The following is a 25,565-nucleotide window of genomic DNA, read 5'->3' as shown; positions in this document are numbered from 1 at the left end:
AGCGTTACTTCAGCAAGTATAACTGAGAAACTGCAGCCATTTGTAGGGGACTCCAAGAAAACTATGAATTCACTTTTTTGACAGCGAACTAACCTGGATACTATGTTATTTATCCGCACATCTCTCGTGGTCCAAGTCCGTTGGGTACTTCCGTTGCTTCACTGTTCGTGACGTTACCATGACCTTTCCATCATTATGAATCGCAGTTCCTAGACGTTCCTCACAATGCCCTCGTGGTTTCAAGAATTTCAGCAATGTTTTGTTAGGACTTCATCAAGCTTTGAACTAAAACGATAGCCTGAATTTCGAGGGTTAAGAACTTCGTTTCCCCATGATGGGATCGTTCGCTACCCTGAACAAATACAACTGGGTCAATGAGCAACCACTTGGTCATTTTTTGAAGTTTTGAATTGGCTGGAATAAAAGACCTACCACCAGACTCATAAGTGGCCTAAACAATCATGATTTGCCACAATACACAAGGGTGTTGTGACTGCACCAATCTGCACGGTCAAGTATGATACTCATTAAGCAGACCCAGTAATATGCACTAGCTTTAAACAATTGAGACCACGTGTTGTTATTGGGTGCATCCTAATCTTGGTTGAAATGACGAAACGTTTTCTGTCCGCTTTGTATTCGGCCCATTAACCCCTCTGGCGGCAATGGTGAGGAGAGGCTGTATGGTTAATTGTAATCAAACGTTGATTTACACATGTACACGGACAACTTAGATGATCGAATGTTTTTCGGTTCATCCAGCATCCAAACACGGGCGGGCGGAGATCGCGGCTTACTTGCTGCTCCTATCTGCCAATATCAACGCTACTGATGATGAGGGTAACACTGCTCTCCATTTGGCCGCAAGAGCTGGTAAGTACCTTGTTCCTAGCGCATGTGGAGTGTATGCATGTCCCGCTTTGTGCAATGTGAGCCACTTAACCGGGTGAATTGAACATTTTGGCACATATTCCTTTGAGAATGAGCCACGTGTTTTTGGGGATCCGTGGTTGAAACAAATGTCCAAGGTGTATTTTGTCAAAAGTACTCTGTCAATGAAAAGACAGCTCTAGGTGCGAAATATTTTCCTCGATCTCCAGGTCTCCCTTAAAATGAAGGCCACAAAAATGATTGGCGGAATCGTTGCAGTTGCAAAAAAGCGATTGCAGATGGCCGGATTTAAATCACACGATCTTAAAAGCACGTACATCTTCAGACAGTCGGACTTATATACACCTGCCCAGAATAGCAGTCTAGATAGTTTCTCTCACGTTCCCTCTAGGATAAAATACGCGGGTCTTGAAATTTGTTTATGTTTACGGATTGTCGTACAGGTTAGTCCGATTATCACACGGAAGAGCTCATAACAGATAGGATGTGGAGGGCGCGAAATGTTTGGGTATGGTTGTTGCAATCCAGCCACAAAAATGGGTTGCCTCTGACCACTCTGCTTCTGGAATAAGGAAGTGCAAGGCTGCCAACCGACGTCGATGGCGTTGATGGGGTAGGTTGTGTCCTGACCGTTTGGAGCTATAGACACCTCATAGTGGTGATTGTTGTATGCTTTCACCGAGTCTATTACTTTCTTCCATCCTAAAAACCTTCTATAATAAACTTTGTGGTTCTATGCCAATGAGGCAATAGCGTCAGTGCAGGTGCTGATTCTGACGATGATGCCAATGCTGTGGTTACCCATTTAGGCGAAAGAAAGATCTATGTTGTGCACTTAACATACGCAAATGTGACCATTTATTGGAGGCACACATGTCCTGAAACACATTCTTGGGTTTGCGGTGGGCGTGCTTCTTCTTTACACTTATTGTTGGTGCTTGAAGCGACCATACCTTTGTTGGCTCAGTTGGTAGTTGCAATTGTCCTAAGGCTGTACCTTTCATTACCCTTCTGAAGAAATGATCTTAGTATTGATTGCAAGCAAAAAGTTATCCCTTCCACAATCTGTCATCAACCTCTTGAATGGATTTTATATTCAGAATCTTTGTGCCTTACTATAGGCCCCTCGTCATAGTCAAATGTGCATTCGTGTTGGTATTTGTACGTTTTGGAAGTCTCCCAGTACTTTCTCTCCCTAGGACATCTGTGAGCCTCTAAACGGACAGCCTACATGTATTGACCGAAAGTTGTTTCATCTGAAACTTTGTCTTCTTTGTGTGCTTTGGTACAGTAAAGGGAGAAGTTAACAGACCAACCAAAATTCGATTTTCCTGAGGATAGTCCATCTAGGGAAGGGATAATCGTGGTTACCGACTGCAAACGGTTGTTCCTTGCTAACTCTTTTGTTGTTACGGTGGCCAAATGCCAGCTTTGAGATGGCCTGCTCGATAAAGCGTAGTAACGCAAATTCTGAGAAGAATGTCCGTGACGCCATAATTTCTTTTGTGATAATGTACATCTACATAACGTACATGTCCAAAGACTCATGCGCCCTCTGTATCCCGAGGGCAATACCATTGATCTAAACAAATAATCCGAGGGAAAGTCAGACAAAAATACTGGGGGCGTTATATTCAGATCAGCAACATAAACATTCTCGACATTATTCATCCAGTTGTAGGAACCCCCGTAGTGTCATTGGCCTCAAAACAATGATTCGGTTGTTCTTTGTGGGTGGGCTTTCCATCACAAAGGCATGCGGCGAACTTGGAGACTTTCATGAATTCGGTTATTTTTATAAGTTTTGTAAACTTCAGGCTGTGTATTATAGAAGTGGTAAAACGTGTATACCTTGCCTAGTAATCGATATTTTCTCCAACCAGGACACACGAATCTTTGTAGTTTACTGTTATTTTTCGGAGCGAATCCGTTCAATACCCGCAACAACAGACAGCAAACTCCACTTCATCTTGCCTGCGACGCCGGACGCTTCACAGTTGTCCGTCAGTTTTCTCGTGCACTGCCAAACAGAAATGCAGTCATAGACAACAGGATGGCTTCAAAAACCATTGAGGAAGAGTTCGCACATGCCCTACAGCAATATGACCATGAAGGACAATCACCGGTTCAGGTGGCCAAAAAAAATGGATGGTACGAAATCTTAGAGTTTCTTGAGACGAAAACGTCTCTGTACTATTCAAGAAGACAGTCGCCGTGGGACTCAAGACATATACGTTTAACTCTCAAGTAAGACTTTTCATGAATCTAGTTGATTTCTTATTGAAAACACTCAAAAGTGAAATTGAGATCATGTGCATAAATTACGGTAAAGTTTTGCATTAAATCAGACAGTCACAGAACGATTAACTATGTCATGCGGTCAGTAGTTTGCGTTAGTCATCAACATCATCATTATCAACTGTAATAACCACCTACCTGTCGCACAGTGGTTGTAGCTCCCACAGTTCCGTTTACCGGTGATTCGGGGAGGTAGGGTAGGTAGCTGGGCATTAGCATTCTTGATCCATTGATACCCCTCCTCGCAAATTCCACATAACTTGAATTAGGCATAAACGATAACATTTGCCACCTGACGTGACCCTCACCTTCGCTGTTCTTGAGAATTACACAGTGCATCTAGTACTGCAATTTATGATAGTGATAATTGTGATGACAGTGGTGATCACCTTCTGCGGTAAACTTCTTGTATGTCTTGAGGATGAGTGACCATAACTAGTTGCAATGGAATAACAACTCGTAGTTCCCACGAGACAGTCGGACACAAGTATCTTGGACCTGAATCCAACTGATATGAAGTTACTGTGTAGCCACTAGTAGGTGTCACGTACTGTATCATGTGAAACAGACAACAGTAACTGTTATACTGGTTCCCTGGAGGTGATTTACTTGCTTAGCTCACTGGTTAGAACTCGAATTTACTGACCGGAAGGTCTGGGGTTCGAACCCGACCTCTGCCTCTCGATTTCTCCTGTCAGGGCTTGGGCAATCTGGAAGTACCCAGCTCTCGTCCTTCCTTCTGGTGGCATGGTAGCTAAACACCGAAAGAGTATTAGAGCTGAACGATTTATCTTTTGTCAAAATTTCCTTCGGCTGTCTTCCGAGATAGAACACATGTGTTTAAGAAGCTTTTTATGTTGCTGTTATCCAGTTGATGCGACTGACGGTCAGATCAATACTGCGACACAATGCTTTTTTATTGAAGAATACCATAGACCGATTGTAAGCCAAGATTTTTCATGCCATGCTTGTTGATACTCATCCCAGTTTTCAAGTGTCCATTCTAAAGCATCATTTTCGCCAGGATTTAAGACCAGATTCACCAAAATAAAACTGCTACTTTTACGCAGTCGCGTTCATTGGTGAAACTGAGACAATTATTACCGACTGTTGGGAGGCTTTTCCCGTTAACTCTTACCGTATTTTGCCTTTTTGTTTCACTACCTACACATGCGTACCCGCGCATAGGGGTTTGATCATTGAGGTATCCTAAAAGAACGTTTTTAATCTGACAATTGTAGTTTGTGTACCTGATTGCTCTTACAATTGAAGACTCAGAACAAAGTGACAGTAACTGCATTTTATGGCCGTTACACATGTCTCACAATCTGGGTTCTGTTTCAGAACTTTCATTCTTGGAAAACCTGGACGTCGACGCCTCGGTGTAATCTTCATCGTTGTTGCGATACTATGCTTTATATATCCATTTTATTGGGTCCAAGTAAGAATCATTGGCGTTTTGTTGATAGTTCTATATAAAAACTCTAAAACTGATGCAAATTAACACTTACTTTGGTCAAGGATGATTGATGATAATTGAATTCACATCATTTCTGCCTAAGGCCTACGCACTATGTCACCCATCGAGGTTCTACCGTTGAGTAGGAGCGAGAGGAAGACAATGCTTGCTACTCACTCATCAGACGTGCAAGACAAATCGCACTTGGTGGAGTCCATAGTAGGCGTCTGTAAAATAAATGGTAAGAATACTAATAATAGTAATAATCGTCGTCATTTGTATTCTCTGTGGAGAACTCAAACCAGTTTGGTTTTTAATTTTTTCACCACTTGCAGCAAGTTTTCGCTTACCAAACAAGCTTCCTTCCTGGGAGAAGTGATGTTCAATGGGATATGAAGCTTTCAATGAAAGCCATCAGATGACTGAGATATGGTCATGGAAAAAACATTACATCGGAGTAAAAGGGGAACCTCCGTGATGTTTCATAGCACATGGTTTTTATTGCTGAGCAGATTTCCATATCTAGGCGTATATCTATGCATTCTGATGGTGTACGGATTCACATAAATAGAAGATATCCACAGTGGGTGTGCGTTTATAAGCGTTCTCCATCGGTAGCACATGGCCTGTAGAAATTGGCTTGTGAGTCATGCAGAAAACAGGAATTTTTCTTTTAATAAGACGTATTTGCCAATAGTGGTAGACTACGAAGAAATGAGGCGATTCAACTCATACCTTTTGCCTGCTATTTACACCCAGAAAACAAAAATACATTAACAATTCCTTCGTTTTACATGGTACAGAAAATGAAACTTAGGGTTAAAAAATAACCTGAGTAATAGGATAGTTAACTTATCAGAAAAATATCAGAGGCGAATGGAGAAATTCCAGAGAATATTTTTTTCTGCGCGCGCATAATTCATCAATCACTTAATATTAATGGACGGAAGGCGGGAAATGGCAATATAAAAAGAGAATCACAATTTGCTGAAGTATTTTAAAATATTCCATCATCAGAAATGCGAAGTTAAAGTCTGGCCATGATCCGCTACATGAATAAAGAATCTAAATTTGTTTATTCTGTTTGATACATACCGTGCTGGTATGATTTTAATATGAATCAAATTTATACTGTCGTTACCTTTTTCATTGATGAAACGCGGATTTTTCATTGACTTATTTCTTGAGCACAAGAATTATAAAATACATTCTGGAAATCATAAAGGATTAACTTATACACATTGAACTAAAAATATGATTCCGGTTGATCAACAATCGCCCTGTTTTCAGAACATATACATGGGAATAATTATGTTTAAGCATTTTTTATATCTTATCTCAAAGACGAACTAAATAAGCTAAAAACTCTTGTAATATCACAGGTAGTCTGTTCATGGTCTTGAAGATGAAGGGACGATAAAAGCCAAAGGTGCAAATCGCAGAGACAACGCGGATAGGAATGATGAATTTACCTTGGTTACTATTGAGCTCGAGGACTTGAGGAAATTGATCTAGGGTTATACTGTATGGACCGAGCAAATGAAAAATCACGGTTAAAATTGTGGTCGATTAAGTGTTTAAACGAGACAAGAAGTACGTATGAATGGATTCTCTTGTTATGTGAAAAGCCTGCAAGTCATAAAGTGTAAAACTAGTATCGCCATGAAAAGTCAGTTGATTTAGCTGATAAGCATGATTTACCGGTGGGTTTTCCCTTTGCTTAAACTTTCCTGGGATACTGTCGGCCCAAAGTCTACAGTTATACTTTGGTGCTAACAGTTGCTCCGGTCAGAGGGCGCTGATACTGGAATAGACATCAAACGAGTTTTGGCAGACATCATGTATTAACTTTCTCCCTGCCGGGTTGGTAGGACCAAGTTCCATAATGCCGAACTGACAATACCCTAAGAGTTCGTTAATGCCGTTATGACGGTTGCAACTGAATGCATTATTCGCTGAAACGGTCACTGAACGCTGTTGTACACACTCAAGCTAGTAGCACTTAGGGTGATTCGAAACAAAATTCAGTAAGATGTTCTGCTAAGGTCCGTCGCCAGCTGCAAACCCCCGAAGCCAACAGACCTGTATGTTTAAATTAGGATTTCTTATGCAATCGAAACTATATCCTTTCTGTGCTCTAAGTGATCTTTCCAAGCAGGGTCAATGTAGGCTTCCTTGTTATTCCATCTAAATGCACTCTGCGTTACCGATTGAGTAAACTTGACCGGGTGGCGCGATCGAATGAAACGATCAGAATGGGAAGGGGGCGCGTTCGTAGATGGCTGCGCATTGTAGACGGCAGCTGATCTAATTAATGTCTAAATGCAGGGGTGTCAGTGGATTTTTAATTGCGGAGATTGAGGAGGGGGAGTTATGCAATATCTTGGATGCACGAGCAACTGGGCCATACCTGACAATATCTCCAACCATTGATGTGTCCCGTCTCGGGGTCCCAGTCCATGAATACGGCAAAGACGAGCGTAACTGGGTTTGCTGGTAAAACGTCCCTCGTACTTTGCTTCCAAGTCATTGTTTGACCTCCCTTGGCTGGTTTCCACCCTTCGTGTGGGTGCGCAAAAATAAAGTAGAGGGTAGCGCTTTGCATGCATTTGCATACCATATTGGTTTTGACGGGACACTCACTCCAGTTTAGGACGTTCAGTTCTCTGGACTCATTTGTTCTGTTGAATGAGGACGCTGTGATATGATGCGACGCCCACGGCTTGGTTGGTACTGCGCTGTCGTGCAGCTGGGTCTAGGACCCGTGAAGATAACACTCAAACTTAGAGCATTTCGGATATCATCGGTTTGGGCTACTAAGGTGCATAATTTAACCTTGGAAAATGAACGACAGTGTCAGCTGAACTTAAGGTGATAGTCTGCTAGTGTTTTGGGTTGATGGGACAGTTTAGTCTCATTGTATTGTTTTCTCATTAACTGAATGTAAATTGTAAAATCAACTAGAAAACATATCCTCTCCGTTTCTTTGGATTTTAATCTTGTTGGGAGGGGGTGATCGCAGAAAGAAAAACTCCGCGTTTCGAAACTGTTGCCTGTATTCGTTTGGAGGGTTTCCACGGAAGAGGGCCACTGAGAAAACGAACCTCAAATTCTGAAGAAATAGCTCATTCAACAAACGCATTTCTACAAGGACAACAAAAAGTAACAGGAACTTTCGTGACTTTCCTTCTTATTTAGTTCTGACCTTGCCAGAATCCTGTGAGAACATGCCTAACCGTCAAACTTTGGTGGTAGTCTCCAGAAATACACCCAACTACGACCGACTGTGGTCAACTGGGCCGATATTTCGACAAAAAACCACTCTGTGAACGTTGTCGTTATTTGCAGACTTCAATTAACATTGGAACACCAGAGAGCAAAATAACTCTCCAATGTTCGGTTCCGTTTTCCTTAAATTGTAATATAAACTCCCACTGTGAAGGAGTGGCGAACTAGGGTAAAATCCACTCGAACCCACTGCAAAATAACATAGTAGGTGCGACTTCTTGTTTCCCAGTCGACAGCATCTCCAAAGACTATGACATTACCCCATGACCGATAAACCTCATCTCATGCACTGCCAGAACATCTTGCCTGTGCCAATTCAGTGTAGAGAAATTGCCGAAAAGCTGAGCGTCTTTTTGTCCACTATGCGTTAGTTCATGAGGCTTCACTCATCTACATGTAGCTTATCGTGATATTGCTGGTAGGGTGTGTTGTTTCCGTGTGATCACGGAGGAACGGTAAACAAAAACAGCACAGTATAAACGTAATATACTATTCACAAGGTTGCTGAAAACTCTTGGACAGCTCCCAATCGGTTTCGCCCTTCTTGGAACTTATCAGAAAGGCGCAGTGTTCGAGTTTACCAGATTGCCAACCAATTTAATTTTGCGGGAGATTTACCTGGAACTCAGTTGAGTCTCCCGTTTATGATGGGCTTGAAACTAGCTTGCGATTAAAGTGTAATCACCTTGGTGGTTACAAATATTTCGAACACTGGTGAAATTAAAATCCGTTTTTTCATTCGCAGAATTCTGTAATGGTATTCCTATTTTTGTTCGTATGTCGAGATTAGCAACGTGGGAAAACATAAACGGGATTATATTTGACTTTGAAGAATCGAGGCAGTTCATTCACCCAATAAGACATACGTAATAACTATAATTTTTGGAGCATATTTCCAACTAAGTCAACTGTACAATAGTGTTAACCTCCATATTACTGCTTCTGTATACTTTCCATTTGTGAATTTCTTCAAGTTAAACAATTTGGTGATCAACCTAGGTTGCACAGTGAGCGAGCAGTAGTCGACATCGGCACGAATGACTCTACCATGACCAATAATATCTGCTGTACTCTATTCGTCTTAAAAGCCACTTTCCGTGTATCATTCGGACTGTCATCCTGGTTTGGAAAATCAAACTCTTTGCAACAGCGTAAAGCAGTCGGAGCCACCAGCGCTAACCAACAATACGTAACCCTATACCAGACAACGTGTGAGATTTTCACATTTCCCACCATAAGTCCGAGGTACTTTGTTACACTTTCGCAGTGCAATGAGACAGGCTTATTACATAGAAGCCTGAAAATGGTCTATTTCAGTTGTTGGCACAGAATACTTCACTTGTTCCAGTCGGCCTTCGGTATATATGTAGAGTTCTTGTGGAAAAGCTGAAGATACAAGACCAAGGGCAGTCGAGAAGAATTACAGTTTTGGAGAACCGAAGTTGGACGAGCAATTTGAAGAACTGGACCACATAAGGGGCGTTCGTAAGTTTTGACAGCTAACATACGTATATTCCAGGGGATTTCGCGTTTGCCAAGCAGTCGGCACTTTTCGCCACAGACTGGAACGGTTTTACCATTTCAGTGAGTCTGGAGCGACATTGTATCACCAACATCTTTTGGGAAACTGACGGTAGTGGTTCTCATTGAAAACTAGCAGTGGCTTCACAGGTTGACGTTTATGTGCCAGTTAATGTGATTTCGTGAATTCCGACTGGACTGTCTAATAACACATCTAATATACCTACTAACATATCTACATATCTACTACTACCGACATATCTGGCAATGCAAACAATAAGAACCAGGCAGCAGAGGACCGGACCGAAAAAGCGTGAAAACGGGTTAGTTCGGATTAAGGTGAAGGAAGTCTTAAGTTTTTGGATCACCTAGTTGACCTTGTGTCGCAAAACGTAAAAGCGGGAAGATGTTTTGAATTATGTAGACTATCTGAGAGTGAGATTGGAATGACTTTGGTTTAAATTTTCATGCGTTTGTTTTTGCAACGGTCTGTCTGAGCGGAAAATCCGGGTACTGAGTCTCTGATAGCAACAAACTCCGTCCTCCGAAGAATTTCTCGACCAAAATGCCAGAATGAGTTTAGTTTCCCAGTACATAAATAAAATCAAAAAGTCCATTATGCTAATCAAGACCACAAAATCCACAAACAGCCTTAGACAATTAGAATATAAAACCTCAACGAAGCAACTTCCTGTTGAATCACCTTCTGTTGTGTTTCTTTACAATCGCGCTCCCTCATAAAAGCAGTCAATAGTGGACTTTGATTTACTTGGTGACTACGGTACACTACTTATTTTTCTGGCGGACGGTCCAAAGTATGCTACTACGTGCCGGTCCAGAGGACCCAAAAACGTAACTGAAAGACGGTCAGTGCAGTTCATTCGTACTGTGTCGGATATCGGCGTCCTTCTCCTGGAACTAGTTTCTATCGCCTCTTTGCCCTAAGCATTCTGCTGGTACCTGAATTTCAGTCACCGGCGGTCATTTTTGTAGCCCGAGAACCCATCGCTGCTCTTCACACAGGTTGAAGTCTACCCTATGCTAATCTTTCTTGAGTGTCAGTTTGCATGCTAATCTGACTCAGAGTGAGCTTACATAAAACGGTGGATTATGTTCTGGACTGTGCGCTTTTCTGTGTATTCGTGGGGGGGGGGAAGAGGGAAACGTTATCACCACGATGGCTCGACTGGTCACACCACGGACCTCAGACCTTGTGAGGGAACTTCACCTAGGAACAATTCCATCATCATCAGCTTTACCCACGAGGTATGCGAAGGACGAACGTCACTTGCGTGAAGTGTAGACCGGTTGAGCGATATCTGTCTCCCATAGCGACAAACGATAAAACTCCGGTCAAAGTTGTCCGCAACTGGTCTTGGTTGAATACATTATTGGAAAACCGGTAGGGGTCTTGCCGACAGAATTAATGATAACCTAATAAAGAGGGAAGGCAGCTTCGAAATTTGTTAGGGACACATTCAGTGGTCTTCCGGTTAAATTGAATTATCCGGAAAATGGACGATAAATGACTATTTTGTTCGATTTGATGTGTCATGACTCACAGATTGATCTTTAACGCAAAAGCACGAAAGCGAAAAAGCTGCACCCTCAGAACTTTTGCTACGAATGGAGGTAATGTCTAACCAGAAATTACAATGAATGGCTGACTGATGTAAGGAATCCTAGTCCTTTGTTTTGTTAACTACTCCACCAGATTAGGGAACTACCCCCGGAAACGCATCGGTAATTACACTGTTGATTCATTCTGTGCATCAGATTAATGCAAGCGCGCAGTGTCTGCTCCTTCAATTTCATTCTTTTGATGCCTTCAGATATGGAATGACATGGAGTCATGGGAGGAGGGACAAACTTTGAAGTTGCTCTGGATATTTTTACACATACCATCCTGGTTCTGCTATTTCAAAGCAAGCTACAATGATCCAGGTTTCATTCCGACTGAAACGAACGATTATCAGACGGTGCTCAGAATGGTGAGTGCGTCTTTTTGGAAAATCTCTCACATCCCCATGTTTTTGTGCGATTTGGAAAGTCGCTTCTACCACCGGCTGATTGAGTGATCAACTCAGTGGTTGAATACACAATTGAATGAGTAAGTGAATAAACGAATGAGTGAGTGGCTTCGGTACCAATGGGCTATTCGTTGGACTGAGCTGTTTCCTAAGTAACTGACCCTCTGGATGACTGGCCCACTCACAGAGGGCGGTTTTTCAAGTTCCGACAAGAAAACGAGCAAACTTTCACGTTCTAGCACATTCTAGCAGACACTGGATGAATCTGGGATTGGAAGAGCTGGCCGTATGTGTAAAGACCCTATAATTCAGCGGCGAAGTTTACATACATGCATCTCAAAGATCAGGTATTTTTCAGAGAATTATGAGTTTTTCTCACGGATTCCTTTCAGTCAATTGTTTTTTAGAGTTCTTGTTAGAGTTTGTTTGAGGTCATGGTTTTTAGTTTACTCTACCGTAATTCCGTTTTCAACGATTTACTACAAAAACTATCCTGGCTCCATTCCTGCAGCTCTTCAATGCTATGCATAAGCGAAGTTAAAACAACGGACAGGGTATACGCTTTCTAGATTTTGGCGGATAGAATGACAAGTGATAACGCAGTAGGCAGCAGGCATACTTAAAAATTCCAACTTAAGCTGTCAGATGACCTCTCTACATTTCAGAGCTTCACATGCTTGCCGTGCTTCTCTGAACATTGCCCCTTATTGAGACCAGAAACTCTCCCGACAGATGATATTGATATCAGTGAAGAACTTCGAGATGTAGCTATGGCGATTGCAGCAAGGTGTGTATCAAGAAATGGGAATGACAGCCTACTTAGTGTTCGGGCAACGTAGTTAAGACCAACTTTATCGTTATGGGGAGATACTGAGAAGGCAGCTGTTCTCTTCGTGGTTGTTTTTTCGTCGTGCTGCGTTACAACAAAGACATATGGTTGTTGGTCTGTTCGCCGAGCTTGGCAGTTAGATTGCCAACGTTTTATCACCAAGTAAGATGATATCGTCAGTGCAGGGTTGACGAAGTCACCTCGATAGGTGATGAAACGTTTGCAATCCAACTGCCAAGCTGGCGAACAGAGTTCGCCGAGCTTGGCAGTTAGATTGCCAACGTTTTATCACCAAGTAAGATGATATCGTCAGTGCAGGGTTGACGAAGTCACCTCGATAGGTGATGAAACGTTTGCAATCCAACTGCCAAGCTCGGCGAACAGACCAACAACCAAGCAGGGCATCCGTGCTACCTACATTCCACAACATTGCCACGAAGTACCAGCTTTATAATGGTAACTAATGTGCAGACATCTTTGAAGTCACTCGAAGGACTTTATTCTCGATTTCAAGTCACCAGTATGTACATTGGGCGTTTGATGCTCTATAGCTACGCGACTTCCTACGCAGTGTTCCTGTTTGATAAGTTTGCCATAGAAACTGCTAATATCGACCATCGTCATCATCGACCTCTTGTCAATAGGAATGTCTGTCTGAAATGCTAAAAAGTTCCAGATCAAAGAAGCGTGAAACTGGTCGAATCCTGTTGCACACAAATTCTTGATGTGCTTGGTTTTATCGATTTGTCAATCCATTCGACGTTGAGTAAAAACCACTGCGAATTTCGAGTTAGTTACAGTGCATTACAAAACCGACTCTCAATTGCCGCTCCATATGAATGGGAAGATGCACGGTAACACCTGTTCCGTAATTTTGGTTCAGTTTCACAACCGCCACTGCTTGTGCTATATCAGCATTTCGGCTACCTCGTCCAACCATCGAGTACATCGGACGTTCCCGATGCCAACCATTGTATTTTCGAGTTGTTGACTTATTCTGAGTTACACGATCGCAGACTCACACTCAACCGTATGCCAGAGTAGAGTATTCGACCATGATGGCAGATAACCCTGGTCGTGTATGAACTACCGGTGTTTCCCAGGAAAACCAAGTTAGCTGGAAATTGAATCTTGGGTTCACAGTATAGTGGAAAAAAGAAACTCAAAGGATTCAAACAACTTGAGGCTTTTTGGAGAGAGTTGAAGCGGTTTTTCACAGTGATTTAGTTCTTTTGGACGCTATCTAAAATCTACAGTTTTTTTGGAAAATCGTTCAGCTGTAACACACTTCTGGTGTCTAGCTGCCTTGCCACCTGAAGGAGATGCGAGGGCTGGGATACTGCCAGGTTATCCAAGCCTGGAGACAGAAGAAATGGAAATGCAGGAGTCGAGTTAGAACCGCGGACCTTCCAGTCAGTAAATTCTCGCTCTAACCGCTGAACCATTTATCCTTCCTACAATCTATACTAGGCTTACAAAAATAATCCTAAGTTAAGAAAGAACTTATTTGTAGAGAAAAATTTTTGCAGAACTACATGAGCTGATCGGATGTGAATAGGGCCCCTAAATGGGGGAGAATATAGCTGGTTTGTTAACTGACTGAATGTTCCGTCAGTGAAACTAATCAGAAAAATTTTAGCCGCCATAATTTTCGATGTTTTAGTCATGCTATACTCGACTCCGGGTCAGTCCACATTTAGCAGCAGGGCGAGGAGATAAAGACCGACTGCTGGACACGGAAGAACTGGCGAGGATTAAACGTTCCCTGGCTTCGCTGTGCCACACTTGTCAGTGTGTCAAGCCACTTCGATCGAAACATTGTGCGGTTTGTGACCGTTGCGTGAAGCTGTTTGATCATCATTGTCCTTTAACTGACCATTGTGTGGGTGCAAAAAACCAGTGAGTTTTCCAATTGGTCTCTCATTCCTTTGAACTGGATATCCATTCCACATAATCGTAACCACCACTTTCAGGAAAAGTAAGCTGGTGATCATTGAAAGCGAGATTTTATGTCTTATGTGTACTAATGGATGTTGTAACTTTACGGCCGCACAAATTCATCAGTCATTGAAAATACAGGAAGGATTTTACCCCGCTTCTACTTCCACGGTTTCAACTTCAAAGGATTTCCTTCAGCCTCGCACAGTACTTGAATTAGGGGAGTTGACGCAGTTACGCCTACACAAACGGCTTAATAGGGAGTTGTTATGGCTTTGTTATTTGCCACTGCTGAGGAGCAGGTGATCGAATCTACTGTATCTGTAGGAGGAAAACTCTCTGAGAGCTCCAACTGCCATAGTAATAGAGTGTAGGAGAGCTTATCGCAATGCATTGTAAACAATGTCTGGTATTATGAACTTGTTGTACTCTTCGTGGAGAGATCAAAATGGATTGGCTACACCTCAGCTGGAATCCTTTGGAGTATATTTAATGGCTTCTCAAGCCTGGTAAGGTTATCAGCTCTCACACCATCCATCCAACAGTCGCATCAAGTTTGCCACTTCCAAGTTCTCAGTAAGATAAGTTTCTATGAGGCTAAAGGCAAGCGACCCAAATTCATTGCCAGTTCATCTGCTGAGAGCGAATGAAAGCTGCTAGATGACATGCGTTACCGCCCCAGTGTATCAGTTGTAATTCAGCCATTTACACCGTCAACACGACTGCCAAAGGAGATTTTCATGCTGATGTTGTGACCACGTGATCAATCAACCGAATTACCTCGGCTCATTCGGACTACATGCGACTTTCAGCAGACGTCCAATACCTGGATACGCATTGCATAGTTGAAAGTAATTTACACTGATGCCATCCGAAAGGATTATTAGGAAAGTAAACTACGCAAAAGGGAGTGGTCAAACCAAATTATTGTTAAAAGCAAGGAAAATGTGGTGATGCACCCGATTTCACAGTTTTTTGCTGGATAGTTACACTTGAGTAGGCTACCACGACAAGATGAATGGGCTGGTAGAACATCACCCCGTCCCAACATTCTGCCGTTAGTTTTGCATTTAATATGACCCAGTTGTTCATCAGTAGTCATTCTCGATCAAAATATTTTAAAATTGACGTGATAGTGCCAATACAAAGAAAGTTTTTAAGCATCAAGTCGATGGAGGGTTCGTAAATGATGTTCTCATTGCTGGATGGGAATTTCGGGTCATGAAAGCATGAAGCAGTACTAAAGATTACCGGTACATCCTGGGGTCCTAGTGGTCGAAAATGGTAGCCGCAGTGCATGGAACCGCTGTAATCTTTGGACTTCACATTCGCGCTGACCAAAAGCAGCAAAAACGAAGTTGTTTCTAACGTTGACCTCAGCTGTATGCTATTATACAATATCTGTCCACTTACGCGAACCAGTACTCCATGGTTGACTTTACCACTAATTTATGCTCTGATAAATGATGCATTGTGTGGCAAATTTAACAGTCTATGGATAGTCGACTTGTTACAATCAGTTGCATTTGGCTGCATTACCTTTGCCGCACCGGAAGAACACCTGATAGAACGCCGACCAGGCTCGATCATATCATATTTATCAGTACATAATACCCAATTGGGAATGTTCACTTGTATACTGTGTGGCTGTGATATGCATTCGGAAGGATGAGGCAACAGTTTTCTATTCACAGTCTCTATTCTATTTCGCTGCTCAAGTTCCAGAGAGTGCTCTCACACACTAGGAGACTTGCAAGTTTTAGACGATAGTGCTCAAGGTATCATCATCATCGACCGCACAAAAGCAGCGTTCAACACAATCGAGGTTCGAAGCCGTTCAACCGTAATGTATTTAAGAGCACAACACAATGGAAGTTTCGGTGGTGGACAGATTGTTAGACTGAAGTCCCTGTTGCATAAGCGAACACTCGTTTCTTGGTTGTCTCGTTTTGAATTCATTAGTATGGGACTGCACAACCTATGGTTCTGAGGCAACGGTTGTCAAAGGCCTGAAGACGTCTCATTTCGAAGGGGCAACATTTATAGGTACAAGGCTTCTCTTTTGCACTCCGTTAACGCCTTCGCTATGAGACGTCATGCGGGGGGAAAGTCTGGAATTTCCCCTATGAGTAAAAAAACAGTTTTGTCATCTTTCCTACTCTGTAACCAAGCTTTCGACTCCAGCTCGGTTAACGATGGGGCATATTATTTTAAGCAATGCTTCAAAATATTTGCATCATATCCTACTCAGGTGTTACGTATAGGAACTGGACTGTTACTCCTTATTGAATACTGTGTCCAGCATCAGAAGCTGCGTTGGTCGGGACATGTGTTGCATATGTCAAACCATCGTTTGACGAAGAGAGTGCTGCTTCCCATGCCCAATTCAGAGTGGCGTAAACAGATAGGTGGCCAACCCTTGGCTTGGCAAAGGAGTATGAAGGAGATCACGAAACGCTTGGGTGCTGTCTGTGCTACTCGCCTTCCAGGATGGGGACCGCGTGACCCTCAGTGTGCCTGGTTGGAGGTACTACAACTTAAGGCTGTCAACCGATGTCAGGGGCGTTCTTGTTGTCAGTTTCTATCCAGATTGCCTGAGTGGATGTCTGGAGGTATAGGCACCTCGGAATGATTGCTGAAAGCTAGTACTGAGTCCCTTCTCCGTTCACCTTTACTCTTTTCTTTACAGTAAGGCTTCCAAATAAATTATGATTGTACGGCAGTGAAGCATCGGTGTTGAAGATGTCATGCCGTCGATGATGACGATGATGATTCTCCAGTTCTTCGCTGATTCGTGCGCTAGCTGGCATTCAGCGGTATTGTATTGTCTAAGTTGCCGATAAAAGTCACTACACAACGAACTTGTATGAGCTAAAATTAAACCTAATAGAGATCCAAAGGTTTTCTCTAGAAATCACATTGGGAAAATGTCTGGGTTAGAAGTATAACCAACCGGGCGAATGTCACACTACTCTTCTTATGGGGTAGGCTCGACTGCAGCGTCAGTGTTTCTGTCATGTGGACTCATTTGTTGACTGATTTTGTGAATGTAAGTTTTAGATATGGATTCTCCCTATAACTGAATTTAGCTTATTTGGAGAGCTGATTCTTCATGCTAGGCCGGTATCAGAGCAGACCTTGTTTCATCCTGCTGACCGCGTAATTCCTTCAGGCTAATTGAGCATCGGTTCCAACAGAGGTTGAATTTGCTTGCCGTAAAGTAGTGCCTTAGTAAGCTGCGGGATAATAGCCACTACCACGCAGATGATCTGACTTTGCCTAGCCACCAAGTACAAGGAATTGGATTGCCTTGATGGTAAATCCTTCCTTACATGAAGAGGTTAGGTGCTCGCATGCACTGTTTTCAGCTGTATTCTTCTAGAGTATCAAAGATGTTATATGCTTTCGGATTTATGGGAACCCCAAATGGCCAAATTTTTGCATACACCAACCAGACCTTTCAGTGCTTAACCAAAATCCATTAAAACATTACAGCATCTGGTTCTTCGGTTTGTGCGCATTCACGTCATCGCTCTCCACCATATTCGTCTACTTGCTTTGGACACAAAGCACATCCCCCGAAATTTCCTGGGGATGGTCTGCAGTCTGCAAAATTGTTTTGTTTGCAGTCTGGCTGTGTTCCACTGGAACCTTCATCAATGTGGTGAGTAAACTTGATTGTGATGTCTTACTGTACCTGGCTTTTGTTTAATCAGGTAATTCAGATGCTTCGTGCTTTTTGTCCGAAAAGATCCTCTTCATCTGTGGGTTTTAGTGTCCAAAATATGTCTTCTTCAGATACCAAATTAGATTTTATAATTAGCTTTTATTATTACACATTGATAAATCTCAAGCAAACTGCCTTGCTAACAGCCAACATTTCATAACATCATTTGCTCGGCACTGGTAAGCGAACATAGAAAGGTTCGCAGGCATCACTCTTTAACTGTTCACATGATGGAATCTTTTGACATCGGTAGCGTCATTGGATATGTTTGAAACACCACGGTTTGGTGTGTTTTGTCGGTTCTTTTGATCAATCTAACATCAGAGAATTGGGGATCAGCAAAACCACAGCACGGATCCCAGTACTTTCTAAAGTAGGATTCATGTTTGTGAAGCACGATATCTGAACATTCAAAAGTTACTACTTCCAAGTCACCAGTAGCACGGGATGTGGTTGATTCCCAGATGGCTTAATAAAAAGATTATCTTCAACCCATATTGTGGCTAAGCATGTGGACAAGAATGGATTGGTCATGTGATCATTTGATGTCGGCCTTCTTTGCGAGCCTGGTAATCATCAAATTTTGCACCTAAAATTAGACTCCATGAAATTCAAGAATGGTCGGAGGACCACGAGTGGTATTTCTTCACAGTTTTTAATCCTAGTAATCGATCTGGATGATGTACCTGTTAATCAGATTTGAATATGTCAGTTCAAAAGGGAACGTTAGCAGTTTTGGTTGTATAGATGGTTGTTGTGCTGTTTGCTGAGCTGAGCAAGTTACAAACGTTTCTCCACCAAAGGAATTAACGTCAGTGCGTAGTGGGATAGTGGTGTGTCTAAGTGCATCGGGGTGTAGGTGCCAAACAGAGCTATGCTTGCGTTTACAGGAGCTTTGTTGATTCTGAGGAGTTGGCGTACGAGTATGGCTGGTCGTTTGGATTCTCAGCCCATTTGTTTGAAACCGACTGACTGAACCAATGGACTAATCAAGTGACAGCAATAACAAGCGTGTAACCACTACCTCGAAAGTCACCAGGACTGACTCAAACTCAAAGGTCATCCGGACACTGACCAATCAGGGCGCAAGTCAGCCATAGTTCAGTACTCTTTAGGGACACTGCAAGTATCAGGTGACCTACTCTATTCGGATCCTCTAAATACAACACATCTCACCTCGACAAATTATGGTCCTGCAATCCGATAGCCTTCGAATCTTTTGTCAGGATCACTAGTTTTTTTACGGTGACAAAATGACTACTCATGGACAATAAAGTTGCAGGCTACTCTGTCGAATTTAGTTTCAAGATTTTCAAGGTTTCAGGTTTCAAGATTTTCTAATTACTTTAAAGTGTGATTTGCTTTATTCTTTATCGTAATTGTTACTCAGTGATGTGCTTGTATTATGTTAGTCTGTCACATCTTGTCTTCAACGGGTTCCAGGCAGACTTGGTGCGCTGGGGCGTCACTTACTCGGTAAATAGAAGGAAGGCATGGCCATCCTAAAGCTCATGAACAAAGAAGTCATTCTGTTACATTCAAACCAGGATTATAATGCACAACAATGAGTAACAGTGGCACCATATCGGGGCAACTCTACAACACCCTCGACCTGACTTAGACTAGCTACAGTGCAATTAAAGCAAACCACGAGACAGTACTCAGGTGGTCAGTGTTGATCGAGTTGACATGTGCCACTGACAGACAACTGCTTTGTGATACATACTAAATTAATACCATATTACCATGTTGGATGACTTAGTCCACACGTTCTAAATTGAAATATTTCTGTTGTGAGACGTTTGGAAGTATTTTTGTTGATCTAACTCCTCCTATTTCCTCCTGTTCCAACAAAATCGATAGAATCTGCATCTGAAGCATATATCCGACTGGGATCTACAACACCGGGCTTTGAAATAGGTTATCTGATATCAGAGGACATTTTTTGGTAAAACAACCGACATGAAGTTCGGAAGTGCTTTGAAGGAAATTTATTTGAATAACCATCATTTGCTTTCTCCAAGCGAACTGTGTGAAAGGCAAGTTAACATGGTCCAGAACCATGAATACTGCCCAAAAGGCGAAACAGTATCAAGTCTTTTGGACGGAATCAAATATATTTTAATGAAAAGGAAACATAGTCCTCTTAGGGGGGATGAAATTTATATCGTAATGAAGTTTACCGCAGAGAGACACTGAAAAGGTCACTTGGTAGTGTGAAGAGATTTGGGATTTGCCATAAAGATTTCATCTCGAAAGTGAAGGAAATTTTGCTAAAAACGGAGAATCACAGTACAGTGTTTCATCCTCACTAAGAATCGTCAGCAGTGCGTATCTCACGAAACTTCAGAGGCGTCGATTTTGCTAAAAACGGAGAATCACAGTACAGTGTTTCATCCTCACTAAGAATCGTCAGCAGTGCGTATCTCACGAAACTTCAGGAGGTGTCGAACCTATGACCTTCCGGCTAGAAGTTTGAACAGCTCAGCGTTCGACCAGGTATGGTTAAAATGCTAACATCCCTTATCAAGACGAACTTAGCGTCTAGCGCTTCATGACATACCCGGGCACCCTACTGTGTCCAACCTACTTTTCCTAAAAGTGAACCGTCGAGCGTCTGTCTCGGTGTGACAATATTTGCCCTCTCTCCTCGCCTTGTGGACTGGGCTCAGGTTGTTTTCTAAAAAACCTGACACGCTTTTCTATGATGAGCCATCTATTGGTATGTACACTTTTCTTTATGGCACTGTTTTTCCATTCTAAGCGCGCATTATAAAAGCACTTTAAACTTCACAAGGCAAATCACGGTAAGCAATAGTGTTCATTATATCTTGCTCGAAGGAAGAAATCTTTGGAAGCCCACATATATTTTTCCAAAGTCTACAAAACCCAAACTTATCAAAAGTTGACGAAAGTCTTTAAGCATTCTGAAAAGTAAGTCACCCTCACTTTTAGGAAACTGTACGTAGGCGCTAAACAAGACATGGTTGGAAATGGTTGGACATGGCTGGAAACATCAAAATCAAGAGATTTAGCTGGGTTTCAGGTTAGTCTCGAAAAACTAAATTGGTTTGCAAATGAGTGTATTTGGCTAATTTTGTGCACTTAGGTTTCAAGTAGAACGTAAGGTTGACGGAAACTCGGGGACGGCGCCTACCTGATGAGCCCCAAGAAGGGCAAAACCGGCCGTGGGCTGTCGACGGATTTTCAGCAACCTTATGAGTAGTGCATTACATAAATGGTTGGTAGTTCTTGGGCGAAAAAGCATTGCTATAGAACTTAAATCGCATTTTCTGAAGCGCGTATTCTGCGAACGTGTGGAGTACTTCGCTAACTTCATCCTGTTCCAAGTTATCACAGAAATCTTTGAATATCGCTCGGCTTCCTTAGCTTGTGTTACTGGCCACTTCCTATTATGCAGACACAAGTGCACGTGTACGTGGACATACCCACAGAGAAAGTGTGTTGATTTTTGTTTCAGATACACGCTGCCACAAGGAATTTGACAACAAACGAAACTATAAACTATGAGAGATATTCCTATCTTCACCGAAAGGCTAACGGGAGTTTCCGAAACCCATTTGATCGCGGCCCAATTATGAATGTATTGGAATATTTTGGGTTTCGACCACCAGTGGATCCGAACTGCCTGGATTTGGCTCCTTCCAGCCCTCAAAGCATGGAAGTCTGAAAAGTAAAGAGCGTGAACCGTCTCTTCAGGATAACCAGAAGGTGCGAGTGTTTTCCAACTGGATAACAGCACAGTCAAATGGAGATCACACGTAAAAAACGAAAACGTCGGAAACTCTCGTACCATGTTGTTAGCTCTAAACATACCGTTTAAATGCAACGATGCCTCTTCCTTCTCCAATGTGACATGGTAAAGGGCACAAGTTCGAATCGTGTGGCGCTTGCAAAGGATGCAATTTCCACATGCTGATGTGATATGATACACGGTTGATAGGCACCTGGAGAGAAGTTAGAATTACCTGTTTCTCTATTTAAAATGAGGACACATGGAAATAGTGATTCTCACCTAGGGGACAGCAACTGATCTTGGGTACAAAGACTGCTTACATGTAGTAGTCTATGTCTTTATCTTGAGGTTCTCCTTCTAAGAAGAGGGTGTCCAAATTCTGTCGACGGAAAAAGACATGGGAAACTCAAGAACAGTCCTGATAGAAGTATGTACATCGTTAAACTACCCTTATAAGACGAATGACTGTATACGTAAATATTTTGTGGTGAGGATGATAAAAGAGCACCTGGAAAAAATAGGATTTTTTATATTCATATTCGAATTTTAATTTGATTAATCTTACAGTGACTGATTTTCAAGTCAAACTTTTATTGCGTAGTTTATCAGAGGGTGTTTCAAGTATTTTAAACGAAAGATGTGTTTAGGCTTCTGTAAAGGACACGTACAGTTGTCCTGTTGGAAGGTCCTACAGAAGTCGCCTTATCCCGTGATGGGATCTATTAGGTTCAAAATAGGGATTTGTCCCAACAAACTAAATAAAAGTGACCGCTAGAGGGCGCAAGTCTAGCTCGATGGTCGCCTTCCTAGGAGACTTATCAATTCAACCGAAAAATCGTATAAGTTACAGCCTTAGTCTAACTTCTCTAGTTTTCGGTGCCAGTCACAAAACATCTCAGACTTCCGTCCACAAAGCATTTCCCATGGCAACAGCGGACAAGAAATCTGACAGCAATCCACTTTTTCAATGTAAACCTATAGGTAAAGAAGTGGCGTTGCTGTTAGCAATAATGCAACGGCACGCAACACCATGATGCACAATAGGCAGGCAAAACTATGTATAGTAGGCAGGTTGTTTCCGAAATTTTAGTCCATTGTCTAGCACGCCATTCACAATACTGGAGGCAGTCTCCTAACATATCCCTGTTTTGACGAGTTCTGTGCTCTACTGATAGTGGTAGCCGTTGAAAAATAACGGAATGGTGGTTTCAACAAGTACTCGGAAGAGACCCGTATTTAGTGTGTATTTTCCCGGGACCAGACGCAAAATTTAAGTTGCAACTTATTTCCAGAAAAACTAAGATAGTTTCGATGCACAAGAATGAGTCCTATTTCAGAACTGTAGACAAATTTTCCGTGAATGATGATTTTCACTCGCATAAGGTTGGATCAAACACAACCAATGAACCTCCATCAGCCAGGTGACGGGAACGTAAACTGCTTGAAATTTCAGCAGCATTTTCCAGAGGAACTGGTGTTCTTTCGAAATTATGTGTGGAACATTGTACGTGCTCTTTGATTACATATATTTGCTCAACGACTACAAATCGCTTAGGCTTTTCGGATCTCATATGCATCCCGTTCGCTTTCATGATTGTATAAAATTTTGCATTGGCGAGATTTGAAAGTCGTGCAGTCTTCTTCAGGGAACAGCATTGCAATTCCTTCTACACAGGCCGTGATACGGCATTCCAAAAAGTGACAGTGGGTCTAGCTCTTGAGGGGACCAATTTCGTAATCTCAGTTCAATCGACAAATTCCCAATGATGGTGATGGTGGTGTGAAGAGATGTGGTAATTTTCAATAGACATTTCATCTTGTCAGTGAAGCTAGTTTATGCTGGACGTCCAAAGAACAATGTACATCTGTTAAATCCTTGTTTGGAATTATCAGCAGTGTGCATCTAACAAAACGCGGGCAGTTTCGAATCCGTGATCTCTCGGCTAATGGTTGAACACTTAACTCTTTGGTGACGAGCGGCCTATTCAGCAGTGTGATTAGCTCTCGTCTTTCTATTGATTACTCCCCCAGCCTGGAGAGGTCGTTCGAGTAGACTGAGGGAAACAGTTTATAGTAAGAGAGGTTTCTTCCAGCGTTTGCCACTGGAGTGTGCTTAAAACAGCATTAAAGGTGACCTCTTCTGAGTTCGACTTGTTAACGGAGCCAATGTCTTTGTCAACTCACCTTGGTCTATCACTGATATTAGCCTGCAAACCAAGACTAAGAATACCCATACGGAACATACCATACTTGACAGATAAAACGCTTCTGTTTGTTTTCTCTGACACATTATCTGTTGTTTTGTCTGTAACAGCGGTAAATTCGTTCGAAGTGAACGGGATTGGGGGCACCTAACCTTTTGATTGTTGAATCCGTCGAAGGTCGCTAGTCGATTAAACAGTTTAGTTATTCCGTAGACAGTCCATCATCACATCAGAACATGGGTGTTCACTTTTGTACGAATAGTAGAATCTTTTTCCGCCTTTGACGACTTTGGCCTTGTCCAGCAATGATAGGGGTGGATGGAATCAATGTGCTCATAGGAAAGCCCTCCTTAAAATTGTGAACATGAACATCACTGAAAATTCGAATGTACGAGAAACCAAAATTCGATATAACGAATATTTCTGGAATCACTCTGTTTGCGGCAAAGCACTCAATCGTGTGCGCCGCTGGGACTTCGTTCGCGCTGAGTCCTCCCGGCATATACAGAAGATGGATTTACAACGAAACGTGCACCCGGCAGTTACAACAGAATCGTGGAGCGGTGTAGAGAAATATATGAACAAACGAACTGGACTGTCATGGAATGATACATAGAACAGATGAAAGTTGGCATTCCGTCCAGTTAGAGAAGCAGATGAATTTATTATAGAAGAGTGATTCATGATTGATGCACAAAGTGTATCGCAGGTCTACTAAGATCACCACCTGATTGTGCAAGACACCTTGATCATGAGGGTAATGCAAGAGCCGTAGAATTTATGCATGGACGATTTTACCATTTCTTGCCTCGATCTCAGACAATGATGTTTCGGGTTCCTTCGATATATCTTGTTTTATTCTGTGGTCTTCAGTTATCACCTGTGATTAGGAACAACCGGTTATTGATCTGAATGCCTTACCCATCGCAGTGGACCTGCATGTTGCTGGAATGAACCAAAAGCAATAAGCAGTCTGTGTGTTCAGATGGTCTTGGGAAAGAGGCATGAAGCAGTGTATGACAACTCGCGAAGCACTGCCTACTCGCTCTTCTAGAAGTCTTGCCAGCATACGTTTGGCAAAATAAAGAGTTGAACTGAAGTCATAAAAGGAATATGGCACCAGCCTTAGCCTTTAAAAACTACGAATTTAGTGAGAACAATGGGAAAGCGATGTCTAGTCGGTCAGGCGTTAATATGTCCCACATGTCACATGATCTAGACAATGGTCCTCGTAGAAAACTACACACAAGGGACTTAGTGTATTGGTCTCGAGAAAAAAATTTTGTAGCACTTGTCCAACTATCAATCTTCCTGCCATATACACAGTGCCTGAAAAAGCAAGAGGATATTGGTTGTGCTGAACATTCAGGCGAGAGTTCTCTTTGTATAAGCTACCGATAGTACTACAAATCATCCTCATCATCATCATTGTCAGCTGTAATAACCGCGTACTCGTCGTACTGTGGTTGTAGCTGCCGCAGTTTCGTTCACCGATGTTTTGGGGGGAGGGGTAGGTAGCTGCGCGTTGCAGGCGGGAGCTGACAAATTGGTGCATAAATCTAGCACTGTCAGTGGGCTGTCAAGTGGTGAGGGGGTTGAAAAAGGAGCTTTGCATTAAAGGCA

The 25,565-nt window shown here is 42.4% G+C and overlaps 1 protein-coding gene across 1 annotated transcript; it reads left to right on the top strand.

Moving 5' to 3' along the window:
- Positions 1 to 734: 734 nt before the first annotated feature.
- Positions 735 to 21,813, top strand: T265_05179 (hypothetical protein; the record flags this gene model as incomplete). Its single annotated transcript, XM_009170111.1, has 7 exons — positions 735 to 873; positions 2,775 to 3,138; positions 4,534 to 4,630; positions 11,290 to 11,448; positions 13,980 to 14,215; positions 17,750 to 17,918; positions 21,463 to 21,813. 7 exons carry the CDS (start codon positions 735 to 737, stop codon positions 21,670 to 21,672), a joined length of 1,374 nt encoding a protein of 457 aa, XP_009168375.1.
- Between the last annotated feature and the right edge of the window lie 3,752 nt (positions 21,814 to 25,565).

The sequence above is a fragment of the Opisthorchis viverrini genome, assembly GCF_000715545.1.
Source record: "Opisthorchis viverrini unplaced genomic scaffold opera_v5_93, whole genome shotgun sequence".
In the NCBI taxonomy this organism is placed as follows: domain Eukaryota; kingdom Metazoa; phylum Platyhelminthes; class Trematoda; order Opisthorchiida; family Opisthorchiidae; genus Opisthorchis; species Opisthorchis viverrini.
This window is presented reverse-complemented; position numbering and strand designations above follow the sequence as displayed.